This window comes from Cicer arietinum, chromosome 2, assembly GCF_000331145.2.
Source record: "Cicer arietinum cultivar CDC Frontier isolate Library 1 chromosome 2, Cicar.CDCFrontier_v2.0, whole genome shotgun sequence".
Lineage (NCBI taxonomy): Eukaryota > Viridiplantae > Streptophyta > Magnoliopsida > Fabales > Fabaceae > Cicer > Cicer arietinum.
Window position 1 is genome coordinate 19,796,605 of NC_021161.2, and position 15,209 is coordinate 19,811,813.

General features: G+C 25.6%; 1 protein-coding gene across 1 annotated transcript in view; it reads right to left on the reverse strand.

Moving 5' to 3' along the window:
* Positions 1-289: 289 nt before the first annotated feature.
* LOC105853019 (uncharacterized) overlaps positions 290-15,209 on the reverse strand; it is a 31,870-nt gene continuing 16,950 nt past the window's right edge. The window contains exon 2 of the mRNA XM_012720015.2: positions 290-417. Coding sequence (XP_012575469.2) covers positions 290-417 — 128 coding nt within the window. The remainder of the gene's footprint in view (positions 418-15,209) is intronic.

The following is a 15,209-nucleotide window of genomic DNA, read 5'->3' on the forward strand; positions in this document are numbered from 1 at the left end:
GATTAAAATTCTCTTAAATATCGTATATATTTCTCAAAAATTTAAAGATACCAGATCTTTTGCCTTGAGATTTGTAACTTTTGATAGCGTGCATAATATAAAACTATCACCCTCCAATTGTAGTTAGATGATCTACCATGCATGGATAAAGAACTTTTGAAATTTGCTCACAATTGAGAATAGAAAATATTAGTCTTTAATCATTATTATTAATTTAATTATTACATGTGATGTGATATTTATCACATACAAAATAAGTTCTTTCAAATTTAATTAGATCTTCAGAATTTTACTGATTCACGTCACTGGTTGGAGGGATGCAGCATGGGAGCTTAGGACAGTGAATTGGTTGACATTCTAATGATTTATCTGCTGGGCAACAAGATGGGAGACCTTGTACATTACCAACCATAGCAGCTGCAACAACAACAAATAACATAACAAACTTCATGAACATCTTCAACACAGTTTCCATGATAAACAACTTGATTTTGGTAATGAAAAGAATAGTGATATTTTATTAGGAGTGATTTTGTTATAGAAATTGTACTTATTTATAGGGAAATACTGAATACTTTAAAATATCTTAATTAGAAATATTAAGACGATAATAATATTCCTACTTAATTCATTGTTATCACGGAAACTTTAGCATCCATTGACTAAATTTCTAGTACCATCTTTTTAAAACTACCTACAATTTCTATTAAAATTTATTAAGATGTGTTTTCATTTTAAATTTACTTCAAATGATGCATATATGAATGTATACTAAATCTTATAAATAGATTAAATAAGTTTTTGGTCCTTATAAATTTTTTGAAATTCAATTTTAGAACCCTTAAAAACAGCATTTTTTAGTCCATAAAAAGTTTTCTAAAAATAGTTTTAGTCCCTATTAAAATAAAATAAGTGCAGTATTTGAACTTAAGTTTTTTTTAATTATTTTCTCCACCCACGATTAAAAAATTATAAAAAGCTTCTTCATAAAAATATTAAATTATTTAATTTAAGTTAAATTAAATATGAATATTTTTAAATGTCCAAAATCCATTTGAAAAGTAACGAAAATATGAAACTAAATATCAATTTTTTAATCAATATTTTTGTAAATAACCTTTTTCAATTGTTGAAACATGTCTATATAAAACACAATAACAAATATATATATTAATCATCTAACAAGGACTAAAAATGCTTGCATAACAATTTGGTAGAAAATAAAAATTGTTAAATTGTTTATAAGAAATAAAAATGAAACTTCAAAATTTTATAGTGAATAAAAACTTATTTAACATTTAAAAAATATAGTATTTAACACTTATACATATTGTATTTTAGGTAAGAAATTTATATTATTAAAATATAATACATTAAGTTATTTAATATCTTCTTAGCCTTAAAATATATTTTTACTACACTTACTTTAATATCTTTTGTTTACTAACACTTACATTAATATTTTATTTTCAATAAATTTTATATTTTTGTGTTGTTTTTATTAAATTCAAACTTATTTATGGGATAATTGAAATTCACTTGACTACAAATTTTTATATACATTGTTTTAAAATATTTACATTCTTAAATAATACAATTTTTCTTTTATTAATTTAATTGATATAAAAGAAGTTTTCCTAAAACTAAAAATTTATTAAACAACTAGAATCAAAAGTCTAAAGTTGCTAAACCTAATCTAAGAAAAATGAAAATAAAATAAAGAAATAAATAGAAAACAAAAAGTGACACTAAGGCTAATTTTTGTATTGCTCAAAAAAAGTTTGAGCTTGAGAGTTTAAGGTCAAACACATACCCTCAATCTTACACCTTTAGGACGTTATTAATATTATTTATTTCAATACTACTATTAAAAATTTTATGAAACATTTTTAATATCGAACATAAAATCCAAAACAATATTATAACTTAAATAAATCTTGTACAATATTTATAATATAAATATCTCATAAATCAAGTTGCACGTGTTTATAAAAAAAATTATTTATAAATTTGTGTTGCACGTATTTATATATTTAATTAACTCAATCAATTATAATATTAAATTTAGAAACACGTGTCTAATTAAAAGATAATTAACACAATCATGTAAACAATTCAAATTAACTCACAATAAGAAAAAGTAAGTAGTTAACAATTAATAATCATCTTTCATAAATCATGTATTGCAATAGAAAAATACATTGCACTACACACAATAATAATAGGTAAGTGTTTCAGTACTTAAACAGGGAATATAGTAAACACAATTGGCTCAAGATTGACAATTTACTAAGCGTTTCAACAAAAGATCGACAATTGACTAATTGACAACTGATACATAACTCACTCGGCCTGATTGGACATACCTACTCTGGTACCACTAATTTGACACCCTAAACCTCAAAATAATATGTATAATAATTTATTTCATATTTTTATAAAATTGGCAGCGGATAAATAAAAATCTGTTTCCAAGAAAATAAAAACTTTTATTTTTAATTTAGGATATCACGTTTCTCAAAAATCAAAAGGAACACTTTAAAATTATTTTCTCCATTAAAATAGTGCAATCTCAATAAGTTTGATTTAAATATAATTACTTGATTTAATTCTAAAAACTTGCTACTACTTCTAAGTTTTTCATACAAAAATTCGTTTCAAATTAAATAAGTAAAATACAAATTAAAACCCTTAGTCCCGGTATCACCTATCAGAGCGGGATTCCTCCAAAACTTGAACTTCAAGACTCATTAAGGTCTAACAATCTTACCTTAAGGCTCAACAACAGACCACCGTAATTTGGCTTATTCAATTGTACTTCCCCGAAATCTCTAGGCTTGTCAGGACCTAGGCTTCCCCAGAATCACCTTCTTGAAATTTGAGAGTTTTCCTTCTTTTTATCATGGTAACTCTTTTGCCTACTCTGAGACGCTATCATCTTTTCCTGAATCATTTTTACTTTATCGGTAGTCTATTGAACAATCTCAGGTCCTAACACAAGGTTATCGCCTGTCTCAAACCAACACAGAGGAATCCTACACCTTATCTCATACAACGCATCAAAAGGGGCCCTTCCATTGCTAGAGTGAAAACTATTGTTATAGGTAAACTCTATAAGTGGCAAAAAGCTATCCAACTTCCATTTTGTTCCAACACACAAGCTCTCAACAAGTCTCCTAGGGATTGATCGGTTCGTTCAGTCTGACCATCAGTTTGTGGGTGATAGGCTAAACTCATCCAAAGGTTCGTACCTAAAGCGCTCTGTAAACCTTCCCAAAACATAGAGGTAAATCTAAGGTCTCTATCTGTCACAATTTCCTTTATGTATATTTCAGTTAACCATTCCATAGAATAAGTTATGTTTATCGGAATAAAGTGAACAAATTTAGTTAATCTATCCACAATGACCGAAATACTATCATACCTTTTTGGAGTTCGAGGTAAGCCTACAACAAAGTCCATAGAGATGTTATCCCACTTCCATTTGGGATCACTCAAATGTTGCATCAAGCCGGAAGGTTTCTGGTGTTCTACCTTAGACTTTTGAGATATCAAACAAGCATACACAAACTCAGCAACATATTTTTTCATTTTAGGCCTCCAAAATATCTTTTTAAGGTCTTTATACATCTTTGTTGCTCCAGGGTGAATACTTAGAGAACTCCTATACCCTTCCTCTAAGATCAACTTTCTTAACTCCTCTACTTCGGAAACACAAATTCTCTCCTTAAATCTCAAAATTCCATCAACACCCATTTTAAAATCAAGTTCTCTCCCTTGGTCAATCAACTGTAACTTATCCAAAAGGTATAAATCCAACTTCTAACTATTCTCAATATCTTCTAATAGTCAACTAGTTACCTTCAACATTCCCAATTTAATGCTTTCTTGTGTCACTTCACAAACTAAATTAAGGTCTCTAAATTGTTTCAACAACTCACTATGCTTAACCATTAAAGCGGACAAACTCAAAGTCTTCTTACTCAAGGCATCAGCCACTACACCTAAAACAATTTCTAATTTTAATTAAAATATGACAGAATCCCATATTTAAATAATTATGGCGTATATCTATAGTCTAGGTGTTAAAAATAAGTAAACAATATGCCCTATGTAACAAAACTAATAGTACTTATATTTTATTTAAATTGATGAATACTGTAGACAATATTTAAAGGCCTTGTTTTTATTTAATTATTTATTTTTGTGATTAATATTTAAATCAATAAAATAGTTAAAACTTGAAAGTTTAAAAATACAACCTTTATAAGAAGGATACGAAAACACCTTGCAATGTACTCAAATTATGAGAATTGACACTTGGTTTATTTTATAAGGACTAGTAGTTAGATTAAAACACAACATATTTCTTCAATGGGAATAATATTTAAAACAATATTTACAATTTATCAAAGCAAGAAATAGAAATAACACCCATACAAATGTGAGACTATTGTAAACCACATAAATAGATCACTTAACAATTTAAATACACGGGATGTTGCATAAACTAGTAAATAATATATGTAGATAGTTACTAAGATAAATACATATGTAAAAATAAAAATAAATTGGGGTGTTACAATTCTATCTACCTTTAAAGAATTTAATCTTCGAAATTCAAGCTACTAAAGAATATGATTTTAGTTCTCACTTAATCTTCTAAAAGAATTACATGACTCAAATTCTAGTTCAACTCCTAGTACGCCTGCTTAATTTACAGTTCTTGTGGTTCTACTTAAGATTATGTAGTAAAACTACTAAATTCTAAAACATCCTTCTACCTTTAGAATTTAAACTTCTCTAATCAGTAACTGCTTACAACATTGATATTCTAATATTATTATTATTATTATTATTATTATTATTATTATTATTATTATTATTATTATTATTATTATTATTATTCTTTTACCTAAAATATAAGTCATGTTTACGTCAGAGGATACAATAATCTAATTTCTTTCCGTAGACACAAGTAATGTTCTCAGTTATTCGACTACCTACCAACTCCTTTAACATTCATCCAATTTCTAATGTTTTTACTTTACCACGTTCAATCGACACGTGGTATAACTTTCGAATCTATTTTTGATTTATACAAATTATGAATTCTCACAATCTCTAGTTATTCAACCTTGGGTTGGATTCCATAGAACCATGACTAGAAATATTAAGACCATAATAATGTTTCTACTTAATTCTTTATTATCATATTAGGAATCTTTTAGTATAACACCCTAAATTTTAAAATAATTATTTAATTAACTAAATAAGATTCTAAATAAGTAATTTGATGTTAAAATTATTTTAAAATAAATGTTGATAAATTTTGTTATTAATTTTCATTATATATATGGATAATTTCTATGATGTGTCAGTTTGATACATATTATATTAAACAAGTGATATAAATAATGAATACTTTCTTATATTGTTTTATATATTTTTTTTTAAATAATAGTATTTTAGTATAATATTTTAAAGAAAAAGATTTTATGCGATTTTACATGTATATACGCGTACTCAATTAATGTAATACATTTTGCGCGTTTGACTGATGTTAAGTATGAACGTAGTTATATTTCAATTATTTATAACTATTTTCTAACATCTTAGAATAGTAGTGATATTGTGTTTGATTTTCTTTATTGTTATATTCTTGTTGTAACATTGTGATTTTATATATATTTGTTAAGATTTAGTAATTAATATAAAGTTTTGATGTTATACTTATTTATCTTACAATTTCAACTATTCTCTAATGATGCTAATATTTTAATTTGAGTATTTGAAGAAAAAAAATAAGTATTATTATAGTAATTATTTAGAATCTGAGAATTTTAGTTATTAAAGTATTTTAAAAGATTAATAACTTTAATTATTTTATATTATATAATATTAGTTTTGAAATATTAGTAATATTTTAGAAATTAAATTGTGTTTAAAAAATATATATATTAATAAAAATTAGTTTTGGTAATTATTGGTTTTATTTTTAAATAAAAAACAAAACAAAGGAGTAAAATGTGTTTTATGGATTAACCACAACTAAATTCTAATTAATAATAATAATAATAATAATAATATAATAATAATAATAATAATAATAATAAAATAATAATAATGTAAAAAAAAAAAAGAGAAATAAGAAGGACATATTCTCCATTCCTATTTGTTCTTCATCTTCTCTCTTCAATCATGACCATTATAGTGGGTGTTGTGCAAAACTGAGACCACATTTATGACTGTTGTGATCTCCTCTTTCATTTCCAACTTGAATCGCAAATTTAAACATCACATTCCTCTTTGTCAAAAATCAAACTTCCAGCTTTTGATCAAGAATCTGGCCACCATGACTATCACCAATGAAAACTGAGACCATATTTGGGCTCCACAAAACACCCTCTTCCATTACCCATGCTTGAAATCGCCAACTGTTATACTTCAAAAAATAGGTTTTCACCCTCGCCACGACTTTGTTACTGATTTTTGTAAAACCCAAAATTTTATAAATAAAATATTTTATTAGTTAAATACGATTTTAAATAATTAATTTGATGTTAAAATTATTTCAGAATATATGATAATAAATTTTAATGACTAATTTTTGTTATATAGGAGATTTCTATGATGTACTAGTTTTATAAATATTAAATTAATTTCTATGATGTACTAGTTAATGACTAATTTTTGTTATATAGGAGATTTCTATGATGTACTAGTTATATATTTATTAAGATTTAGAAATTAATATATAAGTGTTGATCTTATATTTTTTATTTTATAAATTCGACTATTCTCTAATGATGGTAATATTTTAATTTGAGAATTTGGAAAAATAAGTATTATTATAGGAATTATTTTTAATATGAGGGTTTTAATTATTAATGTATTTTAAAAGATTAATGACTTCATTTTATAAAATATTACTTTTGAAATATTAGTAATACGTTGGTAATTAAAATATGCTTTAAAAAATAAGTGTTAAAAAAATGGTTTTGATAGTTGTGTTTTTTTTTTTAAATAAAAATAAATAGAAGAAATTATTAAAATTTGTTTTATGGATTAGACACATATTTAGGAGTAAAATCTAATTAAACAATAAAAAAAAAATTAATTGAAAATAACAAGAATGAGGGGCACAAGGAACATAGAGCAACCTGGACATAAAATATGGCAGCCACGCGTTGAGAGAAAAAGAAGAAAATTGAAACCGTTCATCGATGACTCTCCCAGACAAGCTTCTTTGTTTTTGTCCAAATTTCAGTACGTTGTTTTACTCATTTAGCTATTCAATTAAACACAATTTTCTAGATTTTTAACAACCCTAATTTCTCTCTAAAATACCCAACTTCTCCATTTACAGAATTCGTTATTTTGCACCGTTCTTCTTCACTGTAAGTCCGACTTGAGTGAAACCAACGCCAAAATGATCGTTTGAAAAGTGGTTATATTATTCACTAATTGGTTTTCTGATTTATGGTCATTTTCCTTGACCAAATTTCGAAATTTAGTTTTAAGAAAATATTCTCATAATTTATTTTTGACGTTACCCATAAACACTCGAGTTAGATTGATTGAAGGACAAAAATTCAAAGAACAGAGATTGTTTGCTCATGGAACCATACTCATATGTGAAAGCATCGAAATAAGGTAAGGGGTGAGAGAGCGTTTGAATTCATGAGTATTATGTATTGTGAGATGAACGGGAAAACCGTATTTCCCAACGATTCATCTAGTGCTCACTATATACAACAATAGCCTTTTGAGAGATAAATTGATTAATGTGGAATATGAGAATTGTGAGATTAAAATGTGAAATAGAAATGTTTATAAGGTGTTGATTGATTTAATATTCGATACTTGTGTGGCAGTTGATATTTGTCATTATTGTGATGTTGGATGTTGAATGAAATTATGTGCATATGTTTGATTAGACCAATTTATGTGTTGTGATAATATAAGATGGATGCATGGTATGATATATGTTTACGTGATGATAGTAATGTTATAAAATTGTGATGAGTTTATATGATGATCATGATTATGAATGATTATGGTTATTATAAAATTATGATGAGAATATTGAAGTACCCCATAGTTGATGAGATAGTGATGATTCCTAAAGATGGTGCTCTTAATGGAGTAGTCTAAGCTAACGAGGAGAGAAAATAAATATTTAAAAATTGTGAATTGAAAATTATTGTATCATCATATAGGTAGGACCTAACAAGTGTAGTGATTTTGGGGAAGTACAACTGAATGAGTCTAATCGTGGTGGTCTGCTGTTGAGCCTTAGGGCAAGATTGTTAGACCTTGGAGGTATTCGAGTGGAGAATTCCTAGGTGACTTGGAGGTCGCACTCCAAATGTCAGAAGCTACCATGCAACACACGTTTTCCTCGACTGTCGCGTATATGTGTCTTAGGTTGAGTTGAGGGGATCTATGAGGACAAGGCCAATTTGAATTGTCCGTCCACTGAGATGGTGGCATAGTATCAAGCCTCTTAACCAAATACTTCAAAGTTAGAATCATACCATATTGTGAAGTATAGTCTCAGATCATGCATATCACAATATTTTGTTGTGATTGTTTTATTGTGATAAATATGTATTGTGTGCGATAATAATTTCTGAGATGATTTGATGTTATAGTGAAATGTATTGATTTTACTTGATTCAAAACTTTTCCTTAAATTAAATTTCAATAAATTACGTCTTAATATATACAATAAAAATAAAATAAATCATGAGTATTTTTAAAATCTATAAGATTTCTAAAATTTCACTCGTACTTTAATTGTCAAAAACACATTTCTAAATAATTAATTACTATTATTTTCAACTTATATTTTGAAAGAAAATTTAAACTATATATATAGGTAAGATATTTTCCAATTAATTGACACTTACAAAATAGTTCCAATTTATTTTCTCAAAACTTCCAAAAAAAATAAAAATGTATGTTTATGTATATATATATATATATATATATTGCAGAGTAGCTAGTGTGAGAGGAGGCTATTATTTTTTGAATTTATGAATTAGTGTAATTCATTATCGTAACCAATGTGTCTTATGTTTTGTGTCAAGTGCTCTATTTTTATATATATATATATATATATATATATATATATATATATATATACATAAAAATAGTGCACTTGACACAAAACATAAGACACATTGGTTACGATAATGAATTACACTAATTCATAAATTCAAAAAATAATAGCCTCCTCTCACACTAGCTACTCTGCAAAATAATATCCTCATCTCACACTAGCTACTTAACATGCTTATAGATATATCCTCAATTTCTATCAAGCCACAAAATTGGTCCGAAGCTTAACACACCATCAATTTTTGAAGATTTTAGAGGCCTGTTCTAATCTTAAAAGTTAGGTCCCTAATAAAAATGCAATTTTATAATATAAAAAAATTGGTAAAATATATTTTAGTCCCTGTACACATAGTAATCTATAGGATACATACCATTTTGTTAGGTTAATTCATGTAACAAGAAAAATAAATGTACAAACAACATATCACTTTCTCATATTAAACTCGAATGTAGATTCGGCAATGATAACACAACAACTATAATTCTACTGCAAAAACCATTCTTTTAAAAAGAGTTTCACTATTAGGATGATTCTTTTAAAAACTTTGTTTTTTTTTTCTTTCTACTCTTTTACTTCTCTTTCTCAATTAATATACATATTATCATTTGATCCCTGTTTTTATTATTACTATTATAAATCACTAATAAGCTCTTAAAATCTAAAACTCTAACATCAAGTTAAATTCTAATGAGTTCATAGTATCATAATCAGTAAATCAATCATTTCAAACAAATATACCAACACCCTCACGATTCAATATTCACTCCAACACCTCTAAACCAACATTACAACAACTCTTTTATTTAAAAAAAAAAGATCTAGTAAAATATGGCGTAACTTTTTAGTTATTTTAAACATTAAATAAAATTGGTAGAGTAGAATTATTGTTATTTTATAAATCAACAAAATTCAACTCAATTTAATATCTTTAAAATAATCCCATAGAAAAATAACGAAAATATGAAACTAGATATCAACTTATTAATTCTATTTTTTTTTGTAAATAATCTTTCTACATTGTTGAAAGATGTCTATAAAAAATACAATAAAAAATATATATTGATTATCTAACACGGACTAAAAATACTTGCATGACAATTTAGTAGAGAATAAAAAGTGTTAAATTGTTTAAGATGTGCTAATTTGTTCAAAAGTGTTAACATGGACTAAAAGTGTGACACCCTAAACCCCAAAATAATATATATAATAATTTATATTATATTTAAATAAAATTTGCAGTAGATAAATAAAAACTTTTTTACCAGAAAGTAAAAAAAAAATATTTTTAACTTAGGATATCAGGTTTCTCAAAAATCAAAAGGAACACTTTAAACCTATTTTCTCCATTAAAATAGTGTAATCTCAATAATCTTGATTTAAGTATGATTACTTGATTTAATTTAAAAACTTACTAGTACTTCTAAGATTTTCATGCAAAAATTCGTTTTAAATTAAATAAGTAAAATACAATTTAAGCCCTTATTCCTAATATCACCTATCAGAGTGTGATTCCTTCCAGACTTGAACTTCAAGATTCATTAACCTGTAATAACTGCGGTTTTGCAAACACAAATAATGAAGGTGGTGAGTTTCGAAATCAGGATGACAATATAATACAAGTAAGAAGAACACGCAAACAGTCATAATAGAACCGTATCATTACACAAACATTCCATCAAGAAAATATCACATTAAAAAGTCAAAATCACTCAAGGAAAATCAATAAATTTCATTATAACATCAAATCGTCTAAGAGGAATTATCACCACACACGATGCATATTAATCACAACAAAACAATCACAATAAAATGCAATGCTATGCATGAGCTTAGACTCTACTTCACAATGTGGTACCATTCTAACTCTGAAGTACTTGGTTAGGAGGCTTGATACTATACCATCATCCCGGTGGACGGACAATTCAAATTTGCCATGTCCTCATAGATCCCCTCAACTCAACCCGAGACACATATACGTGACAGTCGAGGTAAACGTGTGTTGCGTGGTAGCTCCCGACATTTGGAGTGCTACCTCTAAGTCACCTAGGAATTCCCCACCCATATACCTTCAAGGTCTAATAATCATATATGGGGTACTTCAATATTCTCATCATAATTTTATAACTTCATTAATCATACATAATCATAATCATCGTATAAACTCGTCACATTTTTATAACGTCACTAATCATACATAATTGTAATCATCATATAAACTCATCACAATTATATAACATCACTATTATCGATAAAAAAATCAGCATTATCATCCCGCATACATATATCATACCATGCATCCATATTTTATTATCACATAAATTCATCTAATCAAACATATGCATCAAAGTCATTAGAAATCAAATATCATAATAATATCAAATACCGCGCATTTAACGAAAATAAATCAATCAACACCTTATAAATATTTCTATTCCATATTTTAATCTCACAATTTCCATATTTTCACATTAATAAATTTATCACTCAAAGGGCTACTGCTGTACGTAGTGAGCCTTGGATGAATCGTTGGGAAATACAGTTTTCCCGTTCATCTCACATTATATTATACTAATGAATTCAAACGCTCTCTCACCCCTTACCTTATTTTGATGTTTTCACACACGAATATGATTTCACGTGCAAACAGCCTTTGTTCATTGACTCTTTATCCTTAAATCGATCTAACTCGACAGTTTTTGGGTAAACATTAAAAATAAATTATGAGAAGATACTCTAAAAACTAAATTCGAAATTCGGTCAAAGATAATTACCATAAATCCGAAAACCAATCAGTGGATAATATAGCCACTTTTCACAAGGTCGTTTTGGCGTTGGTTTCACTCAAATCGGACTTACGCTGAAAGAGAACGGTGCAAAATAACGAATTCTACAAACGGAGAAGTCAGATAATTTAGAGAGAAATTGGGGTTGTTAAAAATAGGAAAAATTATATTTAATTGACGAGTTAAATGAATGAAATAACATACTCAAATTTGGGCGGAAATGGAGAAACTTTTCTGGGCCGTCCGCGATGAACTAAATCAATTTTCTTCTTTTTCTCTCAATGTGTGGCTACCCTATTTTGTGTCTAGGTTACTCTCTCTTTCTCATGCCCTTCATTCTTGTTATTTTCAATTAATATTTTTTTATTATTTAATTAGATTTTACTCTTAAATATGTGTCTAATCCATAAAACAAATTTTACTTCTTTCTTCTATTTATTTTTAATTTTTAAATAAAACAAAAAATTATTAAAACTATTTTATTTTCAAACATAATTTAATAACCAACGTATTACTTATATTTCAGCAGAAATATTTTATAAAATGAAGTAATTAAAGTAATTAATCTTTTAAAATACATTAATAATCAAAATCCTCATATTCAAAATAATACCTTTTTTTCTTTCAAATACTAAAATTAAAATATTACCATCATTAGAGAATAGTCAATATTATAAAATAATTAAATATTACACCAACACTTTATATTAATTACTAAATCATAATAAACATATATAAAATCACAATGTAATAACAAGTATATAAAAATAAATAAAATCAAAAACAATTTTAATTCTATCTCAAGATATTATTTATAAAAAAATAACTAAAAATGGAAAGTAGTTATAAATAATTGAAATATAGCTATGTGCATACATAACATCAGTCAAGTGCAGACAAAACATATTACATTATCTGGATATACGTATATACACATAAAATCGCATAAATTTTTTTTCTTTAAAATATATATTACACTAAAATACTATTATTTTTTTTAAAATAGATCAAATAGTAAAATATAATATTTATTATTTATATCGCTCATTAATCTAATATTTATAAAACTAGCACATAATAGAAATCATCTATATAACAAAAATTAGTCAAAAAATTTAACATCATATATTCTAAAATAATTTTCACATTAAAGTAATTATTTAAAATTGTACTTAACTAATAAAATATTTTATTATAAAATTTAGGATGTTACAAAAGGCTTATTTAACATTTAAAAAATATAGTATTTAACACTTATATGTATTGTATTTTAGGTAAGAAATTTGTATTATTAAAATATAATATCTTATATTATTTAACATGTTCTTAGCCTTAAAATATATTTTTACTACACTTATTTTAAAAAAACTTTTCAATTAATAACACTTACACTTAGATTAATATTTTATACTAACACTTACATATAACACTTACATTAATATTTTATACTTACACTTACATTAATATTTTTTACTAACACTTACATTAATATTTTATTTTCAATTAAATTTTATACTTTTGTGCTTTTTTATTAAATTGAAACATTTTTTATGTGCTACTAAAAAATTCACTTGACTACAAATTTTTATATACATTGTTTTCAAAAATTTAAATTATTAAATAATACAATTTTTCTATTATTAATTTAATTGATATAAAAGAATTTTTTCTAAAATAAAAATTTATTAAACAACTAGAAAAAATGTCCCTAGGTGCTCAACATAATCTAAGAAATATTAAAATAAAATAAAGAAATAAATAGAAAGCAAAAAGTGACACCAAGCTTAATTTTTGAACTGCTCAAAAAGTGTTTGAGCTTGAGAGTTTAAGGTTAAACACATACCCCCAATCTTACACCTTTAGGATGTTATTAGTATTATTTATTTCAATACTACTATTAACAATGTTATGAAACATTTTTAATATCTTACATAAAATCCAAAACAATATTATAACTTACATAAATCTTGTAAAATTAATTATAATATAAATATTTCATAAATCAAGATGCACGTGTTTATAAAAAAATTATTTATAAATTTGTGTTGCACGTGTTTATATACTTAATTAACTCAATCAGTTATAATATTAAAATTTTCAAAGTGTTTAATTTTTATAGAGTTTAAGTGAAATTTTATTATTGCAGTGAAGCAAACATATCTAATTATAGTTTTACTTTTTAGATAATTTTAATCAAAGTGAAATATTTTTTACTTTTTTAAAATTATAATTGATTGATTTGTAAAAACTTTTATGGTTACATCACATATCAATATATTACTTGTTCAAAAATATAATAATATATTCAATACACTTATTTTTGTCACATTCAATAGCAATAATAATCTATTCTATCGATAAGATTAATTGGTTTTAAAAATTTGGAAGAGGGTAACGTTATAAATAATATAAGTGATACTAATGACCATTTTAAAAATGCTCACAAGTGGATTTAAACTTTGTCCCATGATGTCACGTCATCAAATTCTCACCATTAAACTAAATTCTTATTGACAATGAATTTGTAGAAGTTTTTGAAAATATTTGAAAACTATTTTTAATTTTATAAAATATTAATTTAGTGCAGAAATATTTTTGAATAGGTTTGCATGAAAGAATATTTTTTAGAGTTGCGTTCACAAAAATAATTTAAATAATAATTATGAAGAATTTACAGTCCTTTACATTATTTTTTATTTGGATAATCCAATAAATCTTATATCTTTACAAAACAACTGAATTTTATTTTGCTAACCAAAAACTAAATTTGGCCTAATTTTTTTAATGACTTGTTTTATCTATATTAAATTTTCAAACGTGGTTTTTTTCAAATTAAAATTATGATATATCTAACAAATTTTTGGATTAAAATTCTCTAAATATCGTATATATTTCTCAAAAATTTAAAGATACCAGATCTTTTGCCTTGAGATTTATATAAGAGAATAAGGTACTGTAATAAATAATGAATTGTTCGAAAGAAGTAATGTTATGAAATCTCAAAATAAATCCTTACAACTGAAAAATCTTTAATATTTAAAATATCCAAAACTGGGCAAATAATATCTAATCCCGAAATAAGGTACGGTGTAGACATTATGTCCACTTATTCTTGATCTACTAATCTAATTGAAGGAAGTCACTCTTCTCATGGGAGGTAGGACTTCTCAACTCTCGACATCCTCAACGGTCTCAGTATCTGAAAACAACACTTTAATGAGATACTAAATCCCAGTGAATAATACACACAATTTTAAAACAAGTATTGTTCTCAGCCGGAGCGGTAACCAGAAAAAGTC